This window comes from Chiloscyllium punctatum, chromosome 38 (assembly GCF_047496795.1).
Source record: "Chiloscyllium punctatum isolate Juve2018m chromosome 38, sChiPun1.3, whole genome shotgun sequence".
NCBI classification, from domain to species: domain Eukaryota; kingdom Metazoa; phylum Chordata; class Chondrichthyes; order Orectolobiformes; family Hemiscylliidae; genus Chiloscyllium; species Chiloscyllium punctatum.
Window position 1 is genome coordinate 16,655,418 of NC_092776.1, and position 23,992 is coordinate 16,679,409.

Sequence of the window (23,992 nt, forward strand, 5' to 3'; positions counted from 1 at the left end):
GCATCTAGTCTGTTCAACCCTTGTAGAAGTTTGTTTTAATCAAAACTCCCCGTAATTTCTAAATGCTAGTGAATACGGACCCAAATGAACCAAACTCTCCTCATGCAATGGTATCAGTCTAGTGAACCTCTGCTGCATTTCTTCTATAGCAAGTATATTCTTAGCATGCAATACTCCAGATGTTGGCAAACCAAATCCAGTGTAACTGCAGAAAGTCATCCCTCCTTTAGAACTTGAGTGCTCTTGCAATGATGGTGAACATATTATTTGCCTTTCTAATTGCTTGCTGCACCTGCTTGTTTATTTTCATCCACACTTCCCATTAAATCTCATATAAGCTATACTCTTCCTTTCTGTTTTTCACCACTTTTTACTGCATCGGTCACGTGTTTACCCGTTCACTCAATATGTCTACAACACCTTTGAAGCTTACTTGCATCCTCCTTGCAACTCTCGATCCTGTCCAGTTTTTTGTCATCACCAAACTTGGAAACATTATATTTAGTTCCTTCATCCATGTAAATTTGACATTGTATTAATGGCTGGGGACCATGCACTAGATCTTGCAGTATTCCACTAGTCACTGCCTGCCGCTCAGAGAAAGACCCATTTATTTCCACTCTGTTTTCTTGTCTCAAACAATTCTCAATATATGCTAGTATATCATCCCTGTCCCATGTGCTTTAACTTCTTGTGAAGAATCTTATCAAAAACTTTCCAAAATATACCACATCCAGCGGTTCTCCCTTATCTATTTTACTAGTTTACATTCTAAACAAAACTTCAGTAAGTTTAAAGTGATCCAGAATAATAGATTCAACCATAGAGTCATAGAGATGTACAGCATGGAAACAGACCCTCCAGTCCAACCTGTCCATGCTGACCAGTTATCCCAACTCAATCAAGTCCCACCTGCCAGCACCCGGCCCATATCCCTCCAAATCCTTCCTATTCATATACCCATCCAAATGCCTCTTAAATGTTGCAATTGTATCAGCCTCCACACTTCCTCTGGCAGCTCATTCCATACACATACCACACTCTGCATGAAAAAGTTGCCCCTTAGGTCCCTTTTATATCTTTCCACACTCCCCCTAAACCTCTAGTTCTGGACTTCCCCAACCCAGTGAAAGATTGGACGTCAGCCCAATCTGCCTCCCCCAGCCAGCCCTGAAGAAGGGTTACACCCAAAACGTCAACTTCTGCACCTCCTGATGCTGCTTAGCTTGCTATGTTCTTCCAGCATCCTGCCTGTCTACTTTGGATTATAGCATCTGCAGTTTTTATTTTGTCTCACCCAGAGTGGAACATCTATCTTCTGAGAAAAATCACGGGGTGACATCACAGGAAAGCAGATTGGCTGGTGATTATTTGGTCATTTATCTTCAAAATGTTATAAAATATTATAATTACAAATGAATTACAAGTATTGTAAAGTTTACAATATGTTCCGCAAGTAGGTGGCCTGTCTCCCCAATGTAGAGGAGGCCACATTGGGTGCAGCGGATGCAGTAAATGACGTGTGTGGAGGTGCAGGTGAATTTGTGACGGATATGGAAGGATGCCTTGGAGGGAAGTGAGGGGGGAGGTGTGGGCGCAAGTTTCGCATTTCTTGCAGTTGCAGGGGAAGGTGCCGGGAGTGGAGGTTGGGTTGGTGGGGGGTGTGGACCTGACGAGGGAGTCGCGGAGGGAGTGGTCTTTCCGGAACGCTGATAGGGGAGGGGAGGGAAATATATCCTTGGTGGTGGGGTCTGCTTGGAGATGGCGGAAATGACGAAGGATGATACCATGTATCTGGAGGTTGGTGGAGTGGTAGGTGAGGACCAGTGGGGTTCTGTCCTGATGGTAATTGGAGGGGCGGGGTTCAAGGGCGGAGGAGCGGGAAGTGGAGGAGATTCGGTGGAGAGCATCGTCAACCACATCTGAGGGGAAATTGCAATCTTTGAAGAAGGAGGCCATCTGGGTTGTTCGGTATTGGAATTGGTCCTCCTAGGAGCAGATGCAGCAGAGGCAAAGGAATTGGGAATATGGGATGGCGTTTTTACAGGGGACAGGGTGGGAGGAGGTGTAATCTAGGTAGCTATGGGAGTCTGTCGGTTTATCGTAAATGTCCGTGTTGAGTCGGTCGCCCGAGATAGAAATGGAGAGGTCTAGGAAGGGGAGGGAGGAGTCCGAGACGGTCTAGGTAAATTTGAGGTTGGGGTGGAAGGTGTTAGTAAAGTGGATGAACTGTTCAACCTCGTGGGAGCACGAGGTAGCGCCGATACAGTCATCAATGTAGCGGAGGAAAAGGTGGGTGGTGGTGCCAGTGTAGCTGCGGAAGATGGACTGTTCCACATATCCGATGAAGACCTCTCCATTTCTATCTCGGGCGATTGACTCAACACAGACATTTACATCGTATCATCCTTCGTCAGTTCCGCCACCTCCAAACAGACCCCACCACCAAGGATATATTTCCCTCCCCTCCCCTATCAGCATTCTGAAAAGACCACTCCTTGGATGCTCCCTGACCTGCTGCGCTTTTCCAGCAACACATTTTTCAACTAAAGACCAATGCGTTTCATGTTTGTTTGGAACCTTCTAGACAAAATCAGTAGTTACATGAACAAATGTGGATTAATTATGAAAAGCCAGCATGAATCTGAAGGGAAATTGTGTATCGCTATTTTGCTGGAGATTTTAGAAGAGATAATAACATAGTGGGTTGATGAGGGCAATGCTTTTGATGGGGTCTATGTGGACTTCAGAAAATATTTGATTACAATGCCACACAACAAACTTCTGAGCAAAGTTGGAGCCCACGAGGTGGATGGCATGGTAGTAACTGGTTATGAAGTTGACTCAGTGGCAGGAATCAGGAGTAAAATTTAATGGATGTTTTTCAGGTTTGGATAAGGTTTGGAATTCTCAGGTCAGTGTTGGCTTTTTCTGAAGTTTATTAATAATCTAGACCTGTACAGGGCACAATTCAAAATTTGTGGATGATGCAAACCTGGAAGCATCCTAAGCTAGGCAAAGCCAGCGTAGTTGTTCAGAAGGACATAGGCAGTTGGCGGAGTGGGCAGGTAGGTGACAGGTGAAGTTCATTTTGGATAAGTTTGAGGATAAATTTTATTAGGAAAAACAAGGAGAGAGAATATAAAATTAATGGTTCAAATCCAAAGGGTTTGTAGGAAAAGAGGACCCAAGAAGTTTTTCATAGGAAAGTGGCAGGGCAGGTTGGAACAACGGTAAATAAAAACAATACAATATTATTTATTAGTAAATGTATTAATATTATTAAATAGGAAGATAACATATCAGACCACTTGTATAAGTTAAAGTTTTTCCTCAGTTAGAATATTGCATCCTCTTCAGGTTGCTGCAAAGTATATACAGGTACAGGCATTTGAGAAAGTGCAGAAGAGTTTTAAAAATTTAGCTGCAAGGATGAAGGTTTTCAGTTGCAAAGGTAGATTAGGAGAAGGTGGGACTGCTCTGCTAGAGAAAAGAGAGCTGATTAGAGTCAAAAAGCTGTACATCATTGAAACAGACACTTTGGTCCAACTCATCCAGGCTGACCAGATATCCTAAATTAATCTGGTCTCGTTTGCTATCATTTGACCCAGATGCCTCTAAACCTTTCCTATTACTATACCCATCTAGATGCCTTTTAAGTTTTGTAATTGTACCAGCCTCCACCATTTCCTCTGGCAGCTCATTCCATACATACACCATCCTCTGCGTGAAAAAGTTGCCTGTTAGGTCCCTTTTAAATTTCTCCCCTCTCAACTTAAATCTCTGCCTTGTAGTTTGGACTCTGCTACCCTGCGGAAAAGATCTTATCTATTCACCCTTTCTGTGTCCTCATGATTTTACAAACTTCTATAAGGTCACCCCTCAGCCTCTGATGGTTTCGGGAAAATAGCCCCAACTTATTCAGTCTCTCCCTATAACTCAGATCCTCCAACCCTGGCAACGTCCGTGTAAATCTTTCCTGAATGCTTTCATGTTTCACAACATCCTTCCTGTAGCAGAGAGACCAGAATTTAATGTAGTATTCCAAGAGTTTGAAGTTTCTAAAATTATTAAAGGTTTAGACATATTAATTAAGGAATATTCCCACCCATGAAAGGATTGAGAAGAAGATAGCATAAATTTAAAGTAATTAGTAAAAGAAGGAAAAGTGTAATGAAATAAAGCTTTTTCACACAGTGAGTAATTAGGCTCTGGAATTCATTGCCAAGTTGAGTTGAGGGAGTGAGGCTGATAACCGAAAAAGAACATTTTGCAGGGTTACAGAGAAAAAGCAGGAGAGTGGTACTAATTGAGATTCTTGTATTGAGAGCTGGTGCAAACACAGTGGGCTGAATGGTCTCCTTCCTGCACCTTTTTTGTGTACAGAATTCTGTGATTCTGTAATAATACCACAAGATCAGAGATCAGCCTATAATAGAGGAATAGAGACTAACTCATTCAAGATCAGTGTGGATGATGGGACATTTTTGATGTTATACCATTCAGTAGCATGCATTGTCTGGCTTTATATATAGCTATACACAATTTACTTTAAGATTTCCCTAATTATCGGTACCTGAAACTCTGGTTTCTTGGAAATCCTCCACAATAACAGCTGGGTTGATTAGTCCAAAGTCATTTGGTGTTTGAACTGTTCGAAATATCTTACATGTCTATGGTGTCATTGATAACTGTCTTTTTTTTCTTTGCATTAACTCAAGTCTGTTGTCACTATTTTTCACACTTTGGAAATGGTCTCTTGGCAACACAGTACCCAGCTGGCAATAAAGACTTTATTATTCATTCATTCGCTGGCTAGGCCAGCACTTACTGCCCAGAGTGCAGTTAAGAGTCAGCCATAGTGCTGTGGGTCTGGAGTCGCATGTAGGTCAGACAAGGTAAGGAATGCAGATGTCCTTCCCTGAAGGATATTAGTGAGCCAGATTTGGTTTTTCCAACAATTAATAATGGCTTCATAGTCATCAGTAGATTCTTAATTGCAGATTTTCTTTTATTGAATTCAAATTCCACCATCTGCCATGGCGAACTTGTGTCCCCAGAATATTAGCTGAGTTTCTAGATTAATAGACTAGCGATAATACCACGAGGCAATTGCTTCCCCTACCTGCCTTTGACCATCAGTGAATGGCCAGCCCTGGCCAGGTGCTTTCCTAGGTGCTGTTTCTGATCTATCTACATGCATGCTATGTTAGGCAGCCAGCTGCCTTGGGACATGTTTGCCAATCTGATACTTTCCTTTCGATAATCTAACCTTTTTTCTCGTTGCATGGTGAGCTCTGGGGAACACCTTTGAAGGGCAGTCTCACCCTGTCAGCTCATGGCTTAACTTTCATCTCTGTCTAACCTGGCAATCAGTTCTTTCCAAGTCTTCAAGATAAATGGCAACACTGTTACTGAACAAGCACAGAGGGATTTGTATGCCTTCTGTGGTTAGACAATGTAAGGTGACCATAAAAATGTAGTTACGTTGACCCCTGAAGTGCTTTAATATTGTATATTGATGGTTATCGTGTATAACTGTGGTAAAACTTTGTGATTAATACACTAGAAGTTCTGGGTGATGTGATATATCTAATCTGAGACTAGCTAAATGATTGGAGAGACACCATTAAAGTCTGGGTAATTGGATGTGCTGTCACTTTCATATGTTTGCAGAGCCTGGAATGCTACATCCATTACAAGGGTCCTGTCCTCCTGTTCTACTTTGCCATTCTCCAATGGTGTATGCCCTATTTGGAAATGGCAATTAATACCTATGTTAAATATTGTCTACACTGAATGTATTTTGTGCCCACTATCAGCCTGTTCCCTGTACTGAACCCACCAGCTATTCCCACTTCCTGTTTTTCTCCGCTCTCAGGACCTGGCTATAATTCAGTATCACCCTCCTGTTTTTGCTCTTCAATGAGCAGAGAAAATTGCAACATTAAGATTCCTCAGGCATGCAAGGGTGAAGTTGGGAGTCCAGGCATTGTTCAGTCCCAGATCAACAAACGTAAACATATAGAAGAAAGGAGCAGGAATAGGTCATTTGACCCTTGGAGTCTGCTCCACCATTTAATCTGATTATGTTTAATCGTTGAATTCAATAGCCTCAATCCGCACTCTTTCTCCCACCGCCCCCCCCCCCCCCCCCCCCGCCAATCCCCAAATCCCTTGATCCATTTAGCCACAAGAGCTGTATCTAACTTTTTGAAGACAATGTTTGTTTTTGCCTCAACCACTTTCTATGTCTGAATCTAACCTACCTGCACCCCCCACCCTCCTCCCCCACCCCCCCACCAACCCTCACGCCATTCTTCTAAACTCCATGAATACATTACAAACATTATTTGTGACCTTCTCAATTTAAAACAGAACCACGTATTTCAGTTCAAGGAAGGAGAGTACTACTCCTAACAACAGGACATCCTATGCAACTCTTGTATGGGAGGGTCTCTGGATGTGGAACCATTATCAGATATTGTATACTGCCAACAGAACAAAAGCAAAATAAAATAAAACTTCCTTCCATGCAGATATGGTTCAGACTTGGCTCCAAGAGGATTTTGATTATTGAAACTTGCATTTAAATTTCCTTGGATAAATCCTAATCAGCTTGTGTCTGGATGAGGGAGGCCATTCATCACATTCTGGCCTGTTCTCAAAAGAAGTTGCATCATTTCAAAACTAGATGCCTCTAATATAATTGACGTATTGCTCCCATTGCACTCCCTGGATCACCTTCCTTGTGCTGATCATTTTGTAAATAATATCCAGACATCAGTATTTAGTTTGGCTTTGAGCAGAGCTATGTGGTCAGGGCTCACCATGTTCAAGGCTGCTGTGTGTTTTATCATGGTACTGATGGGTCATCAAGTGTAAATTTGGAAGAATGACTTTGAGAATAAGCTATGGCATAATATAAATAGAGAGCTTTACCTGTATCTAACCCCATGCTATTCCTATGTTTGGTGTACTTGATAAGGACAGCAGCTTTACTCTGTATCTGACCCTTTGCCTGCTGTATCTGCCCTGGGAAGCTACTGAGGCCAAGGAACACTTGATACAGGTACTAATCTCAAGGCAGGATGATATTGTTTCCCCAAAATGTCCAGTTTATTCAAAGAACAATACCTCTCTAGCCTTGTTGTGAGCGGTTCAATTTGTACAGGTAAGTCTTGTATGGATTGAGATCATAAAATGATGCTTTGTTACATTGTCTTGTTAATGAAAGACTGGTATCAGAGACAGATGTATTTGTGTTGGTCACATTGCTTGTAACATTGGTAAGCATTACAGTTTGATTTTCACATTAAATCAGTGATACCATGCCTACTGTCCCCAGTTTGCCCAAATTTTGAGAAAGAAGCCCGTCTCTGGTACCAGGCTATCACTGCTTTACTGTTATTGTTATTGTTAATATTTTATCAGCTTGTCTTTGTTACTGGTTTTTGTTATTTAAGTTCTACGTATTTTACACCTTTTTATTTTGGTTGAGTGCTTTGCTTTCCCAACTGGGATTTGGGGGTGTGGTGGTGGTGTGTCTGAGTGGCAGGTGGTGATTCCAGATCTTTCTTTATCTGCAATAACCTAGGCAATGGAGTTGCTTGGTGTGATTTATCAAAATAATTGAATGGACTTGTTAAAACCCTAAATTCAGTGACCTTAAATTGTAATGTTACAGACCAAGAAAAGTATCATTTACATTAATAGTTTTTCCAACTGGAAAATACAACTTAGAAAATTTACAATGTTGAAGAGCATGACAGCTACTCTGAGTATGTTTCAGACTGTTTTGCTTGTTACAGTCCTCTCATTCTGACGTTTGGAAAGATAAGCCATCACCGAATGATCTACCCCCTTGTTCTAGGGTGTAGGTGAAACTACAACCAGTATCCCACCACATCAAGTCTTTTACCATCTATTTTGGCTTGCTGCTAACAATGGTCTTGAAGAATGTTCTAAGCCTATTTGTGCCACCTGCCTACTGAAAGAGTAAAGTCAAGCGAGAGGTGGAAGACGTAAAAAAACAAATGCAGTTCTCTGGAACGCCGAAGCACTATGCAATCATCTCACAATCTCTGTCACAACAAATCAAGTGGGTAGCAGCAGAACAATGAGTCTTCCTACACCATAATAGATTGGATAGTCTGAAATTGCAATCTTTTGACAAAGCCTAATCTAAGTTCTTTTACATACAGTTAATCCAGCTACACACCAAGCAACTGCATTTTCTGCCTTAGGCTTATCCTGGAGCAGCCTCTTCACCCACAGTAAGGAACAACTGTGCTTGCACAGTTGTTCCTGCACAAGTCATATCCTTAACTTTGTAGCTGCCTATCGTCTTACTCTACTAACCCTGGTATAATGTTTGCAATCCTACATTTCAGTAATGGAAGCACAAGCTTTCAATCAGAAAAAGACCTCTGACTACAAATAGAAAGGATTGAGTCTCCAAACTGCTGACACTTTCCTTTGACATTTGTAGTTTTGATCTATAGCACTATTTTATGACTCATTCCTCACATTAACTTCTCCTTTGTTCTATGGTGAGTTCTCTAACGTGAGGCTTGGATCTTCTTTGAGCAGCTGTTGGAAATGGGAATCTGCTGTATATATTTTGCTCCAGACTTTTGCCTTGAGTAGTAGACACCAAATACTAAGCTTGTTATGTCCTGCAGCACCATAACCTATCAGTGAAGAAGCCCTTTAGATACTCAATATTCTGTTAGTCCAGAGGAGTTTCTGTTCTGGATATTTAATTCAAATATATTTCAGTCAGTTTTATTACATGCTGACAGGTAAAGTTGCTGCAAGCTAAACTATGCTGCTTTCTACAATTTCATATGACTTCTGAATTCAAAAAGGGTCCTTTTAATATGTGAGCTTTGAGAGTTTTATTTTGTGCAAAAAATGCTTATTTGCATCCAAGACTCAAATATACTAACCAGTAACCTGGTCTCTAATTTCACAATGTCAGTCATGATTCAGTAGGCAGCATTCTCAAATTTCAGTTAAAAAAGAGATCATAATTGCAAGCCCCCCTCGAGATAGAGGGAGTGCTACACTCTCATTGCTGCAACGTTTCGGGTAGAATGCTAAAGTGAGATCTTGAATGGTGGAAGAGAGGACACAGCTTGCAGTTCTCCTCCTGACAGATATTCATTTATCAACCAGAATCGCTAGCACATTATCGAATTATCAGATGATCGAGATAGTCATCTCATTACTATTCGTGGGATCTTGGTCAGTGCAAAATAATTGCTAAATTTTCCTACAGTATAGGCATATAATTTAGAATTATTAATTGAATTATTTTGAAATGTTCCATATCTTTATCAAAGTTTATATTTGAAGTTGAAATCTTAGGCAACTGCCCAAGTTTTTTCAATGCTCACTTGTTAAAAGATGACAATCCTTTTTTACTTACTGCCTTTCTGAAGAAATCCCAAACTTAACACTTTGCTAAACACCAGCACTTATTTAACCCAGACTACTCTGTGACCTTTACTGCTGAATGCTTCCTTTATAAAAGGAATGTACTTCCCCCAACCCTCTGCATGCTTGTAGGTTAAAAATGAAGTGGATAAACTCCCCAGAGAACAGAGAAAAGAACAAATGAAACGAATTCGAGAGGAGCTTTCGCAGTCCTTGCATGCTCAGGTAATTAGCTGCTGACGTTACTCATCAACTCTGCAACTTTCCTTACTGACAAAAGCATGTCTGTCTGAATAGAAATATTATCTGAAGCCAAGATGACACTAATTAGTTGAAGGTCAAAGATGCTACAGTTAATCCCTGTGTCCTTCCTTTGCTTGGAAACAGAGTTTCCACTATTGGTCACTTTGCAAAAAAGCTATGTGAGGTGTATGTTTATGAGCATTTAGAAGGAGGGAGCAGACTTAACTGTGATGCTGTTCTGTTATTATTCTGTGCTTATCCATGAAAAATATGCATTTCGATTAAACCCTGGAGGGTACTAGGTTTTTGAGGGGCCTGTATTTACTAGTAACTACCTCCAAGAGATGAGGTGAGGATGTGTTATGTTTAGGAAAAAGTACCAAATGCCCAGTGTTCTGAAACTAGGGACTGTATTGGGTTTACTTCAACAGAGGAAGGCACTTACATTTCAATGAAACTGTCAGGGCAATACCAGAGTGTCATTGGAAATTTGAGATAGAGAGTCATAGAGATGTACAGCACGGAAACAGAGTCTCTTTGTCCAACTTGGCCAGATATCCCAACCCAATCTAGTTCCACGTGCCACCACCTGGCCCATATCCCTCCAAACCCTTCCTATTCATATACCCATCCAGATGCCTTTTAAATGTTGCAATTGTACTAGCCTCTACTACTTCCTCTGGCAGCTCATTCCATGCATGTACCACCCTCTGTGTGAAAAGGTTGTCCCTTAGGTCTCTTTTATATCTTTCCCCTCTCGCCCTAAACCTATGCCCTCTAGTTCTGGACTCCCCCACACCAGGGAAGAGACTTTGTCTATTTCCCCTGTCCTTGCCCCTCATTACTTTATAAACCTCTATAAGGTCACCCCTCGGCCTCCGACGCTCCAGAGAGAACAGCTCCAGCCTATTCAACCACTTCCTATAGTTCAAATCCTCCAACCCTGGCAACATCTTTGTAAATCTTTTCTAAGCTATTTCAAGTTTCAGAACATCCTTCCAATAGGAGGGAGACCAGAATTGCACGCAATATTCAAACAGTGGCCTAACCAATGTCCTGTACAGCCGCAACATGACCTCCCGTCTCCTGTACTCGATACTCTGACCAATAAAGGAAAGCATACCAAATGCCGCGTTCACTATTCTATCTACCTGTGACTTCACTTTCAAGGAACTATGAACCTGCACTGCAAGGTCTCTTTGTTCAGCAACACTCCCTAGGACCTTACCATTAAGTGTATAAGCCCTGCTAAGATTTGCTTTCCCAAAATGCAGCAACTCACATTTATCTCAATTAAACTCCATCTGCCACTTCTTAGCCAATTGACCCACCTGATCAATATCCCATTGTAATCTGAGGTAACTTCTTCACCATCCACTACACCTCCAATTTTGGTGTCATCTGCAAACTTACTAACTATACCTATTATGCTCACTTCCAAATCATTTATATAAATGATGAAAAGTAGTAGACCCAGCACCGATCCAGTGGTCACTGGCTTCCAGTGAAAAGTGAAAAACAAGCCTCCACCACCACGCTTTGTCTTCTACCTTTGAGCCAGTTCTGTATCCAAATGGCTAGTTCTCCCTATTCCATGAGATCTAACTTTGCTAACCAGTCTCCCATGGGGAACCTTGTTGAATGCCTTATTGACGTCCATATAGATCACGTCCACCGCTCTGCTCTTTGTTACTACTTCAAAAAACTCAATCAAGTTTGTGGGACATGATTTCTCATGCACAAAGCCATGTTGACTATCCATAATCAGTCCTTGCCTTTCCAAATACATGTACATTCTGTCCCTCAGGATTCCCTCCAACAACTTGCCCACCACCTACGTCAGGCTCACTGGTCAATAGTTCTCTGGCTTGTCCTTACCAGCCTTCTTAAACAGTGGCATCACGTTAGCCAACCTCCAGTCTTCCGGCACCTCACCTGTGACTATCGAGGATACAAATATCTCAGCAAGGGGCTCAGCAAACACTTTCCTAGCTCCCCACAGATTTCTAGGGTACACCAGATCAGGTCTTGGGGATTTATCCACTTTAATGTGTTTCAAGACTTCCTCCTCTGTGATATGGACACTTTTCAAGATGTCACCATCTATTTCCCTACATTCTATATTTTCCATGTCCTTTTCCACAGTAAATACTGATGCAAAATACTAATTTAGTATCTGCCCCATCTCCTGCTGATCTTTGAGGGGCCCTATGCTCTCCCTGGTTACCCTTTTGTCCTTAACGTATTTGTAAGAACCTTTTGGATTCTCCTTAACTCTATTTGTCATAGCTATCTCATGTCCCCTTTTTGCTCTGCTGATTTCCCTCTTATGTATACTCTTTCTGCCTTTATACTCTTCTAAGGATTCATTCTATCTATTGTGTTTATACCCGACATTTGCTTCCTTCTTTTGCTTAACCAAACCTCAATTTCTTTAGTCATCCAGCATTCCCTACACCTATCAGCCTTTCCTTTCACCCTATCAGGAATATACTGTATCTGGACTCCTTATCTCATTTCTGAAGGCTTCCCATTTTTCAGCCGTCCCTTTACCTGCGAACATCTACCCTAAATCAGCTTTTGAAAGTTCTTGCCTAATACCATCAAAATTAGCCTTCCTCCAATTTAGAACTTCAACCTTTAGATCTGGCCTATCCTTTCCATCACTGTTTTAAAATGAATAGAATTATGGTCGCTGGCCCCAAATGCTACTCCACAGACACCTCAGTCACCTGCCCTGCCTTATTTCCCAAGAGTAGGTCAATTTCGCACCTTCTTTAGTAAGAACATCCACATATTGAATCAGAAAGTTTTCTTGTATACCCTTAACAAATTCCTCTCCATCTAAACCCTTAATACTATGGCAGTCCCAGTTTATGTTTGGAAAGTTAAAATCCCCTATTATAACCACCCTATTATTCTTACAGATAACTGAGATTTCCTCACAAATTTGTTTCTCAATTTCCCTCTGACTATTAGGGTGTCTATAATACGATCCCAATAAGGTGATCATCCCTTTCTTATTTCTTAGTTCAACCCAAATAACTTCCCTGGATGTATTTCTGGGAATATCCTCTCTCAGTACAGTAACTCCACTCTCCCTCCTCTCTTGCCTCCCTTTCTGTCCTCCCTGTAGTATTTGTATCCTGGAACATTAAGCTGCCAGTCCTGTCCATCCCTGAGCCACGTTTCTGTAATGGCTATGATATCCCCGTCCCATGTTCCTAATCATCCCCCGAGTTCATCTGCCTTCCCTGTTAGGCCTCTTGCAATGAAATAAATGCAGTTTAATTTATCAGTCCTACCTTGTTCTCTGCTTTGTCCCTGACTGCCCCGACTATTTAACTGTCTTCGTTTCTCAACTGCACCAGTTTCAGATTGGTTTCTTTCCTAACTATCTTCCTGGGTTCCACCCCCCCCCCCCCCCCCCCCCCCCCCCCCCCCCCACACACACACACACACACACACACACACACACACACACACACACACACACACACACACACACACACACACACACACACAACCTTAGTAGTTGAAATCCTTCTGAGTAGCTCTAGCAAATCTCCATGTTTGTCCCCTTCCAATTCAGGTGCAATCTGTCCTTCTTGTATAGGTCACTTCTACCCTAGAAGCGATTCCAATGATCCAAAAATGTGAATCCTTCTCCCATACACCAGCTCCTCAACCATACATTCATCTGCTCCATCCTCCTATTCGTACCCTCACTAGCTCGCAGCACCGGAAATAATCGAGATATTACTACTCTCAAGGATCACCTTTTTAAAGTCCTGCCTAACTCTCTCTATTCTCCTTTCAGAATCTCATCCTTCTTCCCTTTCTATGTCATTGTTCCGATGTGTACAATGACCTCCTGCTGGTCCCTCTTCCCCCTTGAGAACATTCTGCACTGTCTCTGAGACATCCTTGATCCTGGCACCAGGGAGGCAACGCACCATTCTGATTTTTCGCTGCTGGCCACAGAAACATCTAACTGTGCCTCTGAGTAGGGAGTCCCCTTACAATTGATCTCTTGGAACCCAATGTACCCCTCATTGCATTAGAGCCAGTCTCAATACCAGAAACTTGGCTGTTTTTGTTACTTTCCCCTGAAAATCCATCACTCCCAACATTTTCCTAAACAACATGCTTGTTTGAAATGGGGATAGCCACAGAACTCTCCTACACTACCTGCCTACCTCTCTTACCTTTACTGGAGTTAACCCATCTATGTGACTGTGTCTGCAACTTCTTTGCCTTCCTATAATTGCCATCCATCACCTCCCCTTGCTATTGTAAATTCATCATTGCCTCTAACTGTTTTGCCAATCAATTCATTCGATCTGATAGGATTCGCAACCAACTGCATTTATTGCAGATATAATCCTCAGTAACCCTTACACTCTCCCTAAACTCCCACATCTGACAAGAAGAGCATATCACTCTACTAAAGGTAATTTTTGCTTCTTCCAGTCTACAGACCCAGAAAATAACACTGTCGTATTCCTCTACAAAACACTGCTCCAGGCTAACTTAACACTTAACGGCTTATTTTTAGGTTTAAATAAGAGACATATTGGCCAAAAAAAAAGACAATAAAGAACAGTAGAATCTCCATCACTGTTATCCAACTTAATTCAATTTTATTGTTGGCAACAAATTTAATTTCCAATTTGAGATTGTAGGTATGGATATCTTAATATTAATGAAACTGTTTGGTGCATTGTAAATGTATCACCTTATTCTTCCAGAAGCTTTACTATTGATCACATATCAATTGAGAAATGAATTTTTTGACAGCATTGTCTACTTTTATTTGCTTATATCTGTGCTTATCCCTTGAGAAGCTGATGGTGATCAACTTCATTAAATGTGTGCATCCACAATGTAATGAAGGAAGTTCCAGGATTTTGTTTAGATTAGATTCACTACAGTGTGGAAACAGGCTCTTCAACCCAACAAGTCCATAGCGATCCTCCAAAGAGCAACCCACCCAGATCCATTCCCCTACATTTACCCCGACCTAACACTACGGGCAATTTACCATGGCCAATTCACTTAACCTGCGCATCTTTGGATGGTGGGAGGAAACCGGAGCACCTGGAGGAAACCCATGCAGACACTGGAAGAATGTGCAAACTCCACACAGACAGTTGCCTGAGGCAGGAATTGAACCCAGGTCCCAAGCACTGTGAGGCAGCAGTGCTATCCACTGAGCCACCGTGGCCCAATAATAGTCAAGGAACAGCAATTCTGAATCAGGAAGTGTGCGACTTGGAGGAAAATTGATATGAGATGGTCTTCCCACATGTCTGCTGTTCTTGTTTGTCGAAGTTGAGGCTTTGGAAAGTGCTGTCAAAGGAGCCTTGATGAATTACTACAGTATGCTTTGTAGATGGTACTAACTGCTCCCATGATGTGTCAGTGGTGATGGGAGTGAGTGATTAAAATGGTGGATAAAGTACTGATCAAATGTACTGCTGTATTCTGAATGGGTTCTAGCTCCTTTGTTGCTGTTGGGACTGCACATGTCAGGCAATTGGAGATCTTAATCTTGACTTGTGCCTTCTAGATGGTAGACATATTTTTGGGAACTTAAGATATGAGTTACTGCATAATTCTCAGTTTCTGACCTGAAGTTATAGTCACAGTATTTACATTAGTGGTCCAGGTATATTTTGAGCTGTATAATTGGAGGATGTTGGTTGGAAGGGGTTAGGGATAGAAATCAGCAATAGCAATGCTGTTAAATGTTAAGGGGAAATGTTTAGATTACTATCTCCAACAAGAGATACTGTTCCTTGTCTGATGCAAATCTTATTTGCCATTTAGCAGACCTTTATCGGATATCTAGGTCTTGTGAAACATGGGCACTGTTTCACCAGCTGAAGTGTCATTAATGGTAACTAATATTACCACTTCTGGCCTTATGAAAGAGGTTAAGGTTATTGATAGAGCGACTGGGATGATTTGGCCTAGGATTCTAGTTTGACAGTAGAAAGATATGCTGAAAGCTTGAGATGCGATGTGGGGAAATCTTCTATATCGTGTAAACAGTTGAGTATCTTGTCACTCTCTTTCTCTCTTCAGATTAATTAGGCTGAATGACCTGTTACTGTGCTATGCATTCTCCTTAATTAGTCCTGTAACTCTGTTTAAGGACTATACACAATTTATTTGGAAGTATAAACCAGAAAATGGAAGATCAGATTTTTTTTCACAACTTAAAAGAAAAATGAAGCTGTGTTGTCATAATTGCTTTCTCAGAGCATATGAAATGAGCAGAATTTTGATACTTTTTTTTGGTACATGCCAACATCAGGTGCCCAGCAAAAGGGTTTGGATTGAATGCAAGTGGCAGTTTGTCACTGAACTGAGCGAAGTCATTAGTTAGAACTGTGACCTGCAAAAAGCTTGCAGTAAGTGATATTGCATTCTTTTTATCTGTAAAATAAATAACACTCACAGATTTGCAAGAAGAAAGAAAACTTATAATACAAGCCAAGACCTAGGTCCAACTGTCCAGGTTATGGATTGAAGATCACCACAGTCTATAACAATGTGATTTTGTCACCAAAAGACCAAAGAAATAGTCATTTCCCATTATTGATTGGACTCCTAGCCACTGATTTTGTGCCTTTTAGTGTGTATGTTTTCAATTTTTGATATTCCTAAAAGAAAACCTGTTAATCTCTGATCTGTTCTGTGTGGGTTTGGATTTAAAGGGAGGTTTAAGTTTCCATATCAAGTTGTTATAAAGAATAAGATTTTTTTATTGATGAAACCTGGTGTGAGCGTTTTTCTCTTTAGATAATGGTCACAGTTAGTCATTCTGGAGGTTAAATTGGAGATAGTTCACACTTGTAATGGCTGGAGAAAGAGTGGGGCTTGATTTCCAATGGACTATCTACCCAGAGTCTTGGCACATTTGGGAACCCAGTGGGATCTTTGAACGTGTTCATGGTGTCATGGTGAGATTAGACAAAGAAAAAAGACCAGATATCTGGTTTTACTGTAAAATTAGGTGGCATTGGAAGCAACTAAAACTAGCCTGCAGACAGAGAAAATGAAGTGGTTTATGAGATTTCACAAATGGTAAAGCCATTGAATAGACAAAGAAGTTAAAGGTGGTATTCCTTGCAAAATCTAAGGAAGAGATCATTAAAATATTAATACAGTTTTTAGGATCTATGGAAATACAAGAGAGACCAGGTGCTCCCAGCATTGAGTCATTGGAGGCAATTATAGTTGAGTTTCATGTTCAAGCTGCTTTACTGGCGAGAGATGATTCGGCTTGAGGTAGAAAAATAAAACAATGGAATTGCAAAGCATGGAGATGAAAAGACTTGAACTTCAGAGAGAAGGATAGAGAATGAATTTGAAAGGCCGGAAACTACATTATAAAGGGAAAGAAAAGAGAAATAAGAGAGAGAATTCTGGCTTAAAAAGTTGCACTTAAAGAAAATGGCCTCAGATGTCAGAGAAGGTTCTGATGAAGAAAACCCAATCCATTGTTTAAAGTACAGGAACAAAATGTCTAAATTTTTACAGGCCTAACCAAAATTTGAGGAAAAGGGGAATTTTTAAAATCCCATTTGAATAAGGGAGCAAAACAAATTAAATGGTCGAAGGAAAATTGGACTTTGCACATACAAAGCAAATTGACAATTAAAACAACTTAAATTTGCATATCACTGTCAGAATAATTCCTATGAATTATGCAAAAATTGCTATTCTGCGTGTATGAGAGTTAGTTCCAGGCAAAAGTTTGTAAACTTAAGGGAACAGCTTGGAAAAACTTACATTAAATTTGAAAAGGTAAAGCAAAGTATTTTTGACCAGTGAATTCAATACATATGAAGCTCTTGGTGGGATTATTCTTTTAGAGGAATTTAAAAACTCACTTACTTTAGTAATTCAAACTCATGTTGGAAGATCAGAGTATAGAAACTGTGAGACATGCAGCAGGAGTCACTGATGATCCTGCGCTTATCCATCAACATTTTTTGTTCCCATTACGCCAAAGATCTGAGAAGGATTGAAGGTAGGAGAATGAAATCAAGTCAAGTACCAAGGTAGAGAAGGAACTGCTGGGAATACCCCAAGATCTCCTCTTCCTCAGATCAGATGGGTTGCGAGTGTTATCATTGTCAGAAATTGGAACACTTCGTTCAGAGTGTTAGAAGTTGTGCAAGAACCCCATGGGACTTGGGTTTATAAGACTGAGTTTGGAAAGGGAATTCAGATCAAATTGGCTTCTTTTAACTAAGGTTATGAAAAATGTAATCACTGGTGAGAGTGAAAGAAAGTGAGGTAGATGAGAGATTTTTTTTGCAAAGGAATATCATACAGTTAAACCTACAACTATATGAAGGAATTCAGAAGCTACATAAACTCTTCTGCTGGAGAGGAACCCAGCTTTTCCTCTAGAAAGGGCATTGAAAGCCAAAACTTTATTAAATGGGATAAATGGAGAGTACAAACCATTCTGTGGTACAAAGCGCACTCCAAATGTCACTTGCCCCATCAAAGCCACAACTAGAATATAACAATAACAATATAGACACTTGCAGAGTTATAATCTATTATGCTGCTTTCGTAACAAAATAGGAAATCTTGGCAGTTATTTGTTTCCTATGGTGAGAGAACCCGAGCCAATTCAGTATCTGATCAGCAGGTAGCAAAACAAATGGCTGACTTGCCTTTCCAAGCTATCATCTTGTGTGGGAAAAAACTAGGTGAATTAACTCCTCAGTCGTTGGTAAGATTTTGGAGTCCATTATTAAGTATGAGATTGTAGAGCACATGAAAGTGCATTGTAAAATAGGGCTGAGTCAGCATGGCTTTGTCAAGAAGAGGTTATGCCTGACAAATCTTGGAATTCTTCAAGGAGGTAAAGAGCAAGTTGGACAAAGGAGAGTCAGTGTACATTATCTATTTAGATTTCCAGAAGGCTTTTGATAAGGTGCCACACAAGAGGCTACTACATAAGATAAGAACACATGGAGTTAGGGCAAGGTACTGGTACGGAAAGAGGATTGGCTGACTGGCAGAAGGCAGAGAATGGTCTTTTTCAGGATGGCAGCTGGTGGTGAGTGGAGTTCCACAGGGGTCAGTTTTGGGACCACAAACTATTCACAATCTGGACAAAGGAATTGAGGGCCTTATTGCTAAGTCTGCAGATGACACAAAGATTGGTGGAGGACAGGTAGTATTGAGGAAGCAGAGAGGCTGCAGAAGGCCTTCGACAGGTAGGACAGTGGGGAGAAAAGTTGCAGATGTAATGTGTGAAAGTGAGAGTTTTGCTGGAAGATTGACAAAGTCTTTTCTCTGGGGTGGGAGAGTCAAGAATTAGAGGGCATAGGTTTAGGGTGAGCAGGGAAAGATATAAAAGGGACCTAAGGGGCAACTTTTTTACGCAGAGGGTGGTGTGTGTATGGAATGAGTTGCCAGAGGAAGTGGTGGAGGCTGGTACAATTACAACATTTAAAAGGCATCTGGATGGGTATATGAGTAGGAAGGATTTAGAGGGATATGGGCCAAGTGCTGACAAATGGGACGAGATTAAATTGGGATAACTGGTTGGCATGGACTAGTTGGACCGAATGATCTGTTTCCGTGCTGTACGTCTCTATGACTCTGATTTCTGAAACAATATAGTAAGAGTCATTATCCATGGACAGTTAATACAATGTAACGACTTGGCTGGTGTGAATATTATAGCATTGTCTACAGTTATGGAAAGTCTGATGTTGAAGAGACAGAACAACTACAAGAACATGTTTCAGGTATTTTTCATCACATATGGTGACCTGAAGAATGGCTAAACAAAGTCCATCACTAAAAGTAATACTACAAGCAGATGTTAGAGTTTCTGCTGCTGTTTTTTGTTGACGGTTGTAATTCAAAGGAAGTGCTTGGTATGCCACCTTTCATTGAAGCTCAGAAACAGATCTAGATTTTAACAAGTTAATACACTTCACAGTAAAGTTGAAGCTGAAGGAGTTCTGGTGTATTACTGTTTTTAAGAATTGAGTTCTAATTAGGAAGTGGAGACATCCTCATTGATGTGTAGAGAAGAAATGGGTGTTTGTTCATCGGGGAGGCAAATAGTCACGTGGCATTATCACTAGACTGTTAACCCAGAAACTTTCTGGGACCCAGGTTTGATTCTCACCATGGCAGATGGTGGAATTTGAATTCAGTAAAAATCTGGAATTTGGGTTCATGGTCATCAGTAGACTCCTATGTTGAGAAAAACCCATCTGGTTCACTGATGTCCTTTAGAGAAGGAAAGTGCCATCCTTACTTGATTTGGCCAAGTGTGACTCCAGACCCACGGCAATGTGGTTGACTCTTAATTAGGAATGGGAAATAAATGTGGCCAATCCAGTGATGCCCTCATCCCATGAATGAGTAAAGAAGAAAAATAATGGTACTGCCCAGATACTGAGTGTTTTGTGTGAAATTCCTTTGGTAGGGCATGTAGGAATACAGAAAACTCATGCATTGCCAATCAGGCATTTTACTTTGCCAGATCTCAAAAAGGTTTTATTACATTTCTGTAGAATATTCTATGCATGTTGAGTGGTGGAAAAACCTCTATGTAATAAAATATCAGTTTTCTGAAGAACGACTTAGAAAATCTTGATAGACTGTGGATGACCATTATTGAAAAACAAAGTGGGACATTAATATATATTTTATAGTTATAGGAATAACAACCCGCTTTGTTCTTGGAGGACAATTGCAACGAGTGTACTGTGAAAAAATTAAGTCATTTTATGTACTTGTTGTGGACTTCAATCGAAATACATTCGGACAAAAGTTCCAACCTTGTTTACTTAGACAATTTTTTGATATATCTGGGGAAGAGCATGTTAAACAATTAGAAGGCTTATTTAAGCACGGTTATATGGCTTAGTAATAAATCTTACCAGAATTTAGGTTAACGTAACTGGAACACAGTAGAGCAAGTGTTACCAAGAACAGCCAAAATGAAGGTTCTGATAAAACTTCTTATTCCCAAAGCTAAACAGTGAAACCCTCTGGGGATGTGTGGTTTTTATGGGGAATTTATACCTACCTTCAGTACTAGTACTACCTTAACAGATTTGTTGCAAAAACAGCAAAGGTAATGTAGTCAAAAGAGTGCCCAATAACTCTTGAGAAGCTGAAGGCAAGCTTAACAAATAAAACCAGTAGAGATTGCCACTAATTTCATTAAACCTTTTTAAATGACAATTGATTTTGATTTGATATTTAATTTTGATTTGTTCATTATTGTTACATGTACCAAGATACAATGAAAGATGTTGTTTTGCGTGCTATCCAGGCAAATCATACCTTACAAAATACGTTAGTGTAATGGAACAGTGTGCTGAATATAGTGTTACGGCTACAGAGAAGATGCAGAGAAAGATAAACTCAGTAAATGATAAGAGAGTTCAAAAGTCTGATAACGAGGTTACCTTGTTTTTGAATCTGTTGGTACATGTTTTCAAACGTTTGTGTCTTCTGCCCATTGGAAGAGGGTGGTAGAGAGTATAACTAGGGTGGGAGGGGTCTTTGATTATGTTGGTTGCTTTCCTGAGGTAGCAGGAAGGCTGAATTGCATGATGGGCTGGTCTTTGTTCACACCTCTGTAATTTCTTGTGGTTTTGGGCAAAGCAGTTGCCATACCAAGCATCCGGATAGATGCTATCCGTAGTGCATCTATAAAAATTGGTAATTTATTGTAGACATGCCAAATTTATTTAGCTTTGAGACGTTGATGTACTTGTTTGACTGTAGTGTCAACGCAGATGAACCAGGACAGACTTTTGGTGATATTTACTCCTTGGAACTTGACGCTCTCCACCTCAGCTAATTGATATAGACAGGGCACTTCCTCCACTCCACTTCCTGAAGTCATTGACCGGCACCTTCATTTTGCTAATGCTAAGGGAGAGATTGTTGTTTTTACACCATGCCACTAAGTTGTTTATCTTTTTCATATACTCTGACTTGTATTTAAGATCTGACCCACTATGGAGATGTCATCAGCAAACTTGAAAATTAAGTTAGAGCAGAATTTGGCCACACTGTCATGAGTGTATAAGGAGTATAGTAGGGGTCTGAGAATGCACTCTTGAGGGGCACCAATGTTGAGAATTATTGTGAAAGTGTTGTTGCCTATCCTTACTGATTGCAACGTGTGGATCAGAAAGTCGAGGATTCAGTTGCATAGGGACGAGCAGAGTCTTGGATTCCAGAGTTTAGAGATGTGTTTGGTTGGAATTATGCTGTTGAAGGTGTAGTTAAAGTCAATAAATAGGAGTCTGATGTAGGCGTCCCTGTTATCCAGATGTTTTAGGCGTGAGCACAGGGCCAGGGAGATGGCATCTGCCGTGGATTTCTTATGACAATGCATTGTGGTAGATCAAAGCAGTCTGGGAGGCTGGAGCTGAGTGTTGATTATTGTCATTGCTAACTTCTCAGGACATTGAGTATAAAATTTGGCAAATCATGAAACTATAGTTAGGCCACATCAGCAGCATTGTGTGCAGTTCTGGTTGTTTATAGGAAGAACGTGGAGATTTAGGAGACAATGCAAAAGAGATTGATCAGGATGTTGCCTGAATTAGTGTTGTAACAATAAGGAGAGTTTGGGCCATCTTGGACTGTTTTCACAAGAGCATCGTAAGATGAGGGGTGACATTTTAGCAGTATATAAAATTTATGAGAGGTATCGATGGTGTGGATAGTTGTTTTTCCCAGGATAGAAATGTTAAACATTAGGGGGCCTAGGTTTAAGTTGTGGTAGGGAAAGTTTAAAGCAGATGTGTGAGGTAAGCTATTTTTATAGAGGGTGATAGATGCTGGGGACATGCTGCTAGGGGAGGTGGTGGAAGCAGCTATAATAAGCGTTTAATATGCATTTAGGTAGACATGAAAAGGTGAAAATAGAGGAATACAGACCATATACATGCAGATAGTATTAATTTAGAATGGAGCTATGGTTGGCATAGACATGTTGGGCCGATGGGCCTGTTTTTATCTGTATTATTTCATCTTCATTATGTGAAGAAGTACTCAACATGAAAAAGGAGACTGCAATACTGGCTATTAAGTATTTGAAGTTTATAACTTTCACTGTCACAAAGAAACACTAACGTGCACTGACCGTGACTCCTTAATTTTTATTGAAAAATTTATAACTGAGATTATTTTATTGATATTTTAAATTCAACTTTATAATATCAGAATTGTTCACATCATTGTAAAGAATAATGCAGATGCATTATGACAAATGCAAGCATATTGGAATAGGTTGAAATTTTGAGAAAATAGGTGTCAAGAAATTGTAGAAATCCTGTATAAAGACTGAGGGTGAATGAATTTATCTTGTCACAGAATGCTACTAACCAGCTTCGAAACTAAATTGATCAAATTTTGCACTTATGATAACTTGTGAAATTAGTGAGGCTTGATTTCCAGCATTTGATTCCCATCGGGATTGTGACAATGTTCAATTAGGTGATCGTAGAAGACGTATGGTGCTCAATTGTTTTAACATGTTCCTGGTTTTAATAGTAACAGAGTTGGAACCTGGGATCACTTAATGAGACCCCAAGAGCCTTTTGCAAACTTGAGCTAGTTAATTCCTGAGTTACGATAATATGGAGAGGATCATGGATTTAGTTATCAACTGCTAATATCATCAAATATAATCACTAGGCTTCAATTACAGCTTTGATCTCTTTGTCGTCTTTATTTGCCATTAGATTATACACCTTTTGTTTTTTAAAGATTTAATGGATGACAGTCACACTAGCTGACTGTCTGCCAAATAAATTTCATTGTACAAAACCTGCCTGGCACGCTGTGTCCCTCATGCTGCACTCTCTCAGTAACCAAACCCTGCTGGAAGCTGTCTAACCTTTGCTCTGTGACTGCAAGATACTTTCTTTCCTTCCGTCTGTACAACTGGAAATGCACAGCAGCTTCATCAGTTTCTGAAAAGAGAAAAGCCGGGTTAAGGAATTGGTGAGACCCTTTGCCTAAGCTTTAGTCTGCCTTCTTTGGCATTCTTTTTGCCTCCCCCTCTGTAATAATGCTGTGCTTGCCGCTCAGTGTTTCTTTCCACCTGCACCCAGCAGTTTGATTGCGATGGATGGTCTGGTTGTGATTTTTGCTGCTGCCTTGTCTATTCGCTGATGTGCGAAGTCGACTGTATTCTGATCCACAGGGTGTCGCCCAGGTTATGATTCAATCTTTTCAGTTATCTTCGTGTACCTTGTTCAACGCACAGCTTCAGGATGTAAGT

General features: G+C 40.5%; 1 protein-coding gene across 3 annotated transcripts in view; it reads left to right on the plus strand.

Moving 5' to 3' along the window:
• Positions 1 to 23,992, plus strand: part of slka (STE20-like kinase a) — a 182,611-nt gene that overhangs the window by 131,393 nt on the left and 27,226 nt on the right. Inside the window, exon 13 of one of the 3 annotated variants that reach the window (XM_072557283.1) lies at positions 9,574 to 9,666. The exons of 1 other annotated variant lie outside the window; for it this stretch is intronic. In XM_072557283.1, coding sequence (XP_072413384.1) covers positions 9,574 to 9,666 — 93 coding nt within the window. Of the gene's footprint in view, positions 1 to 9,573; positions 9,667 to 23,914; positions 23,987 to 23,992 lie in introns of all 3 variants that reach the window. One more of the 3 variants, XM_072557284.1, reaches the window with a different exon arrangement.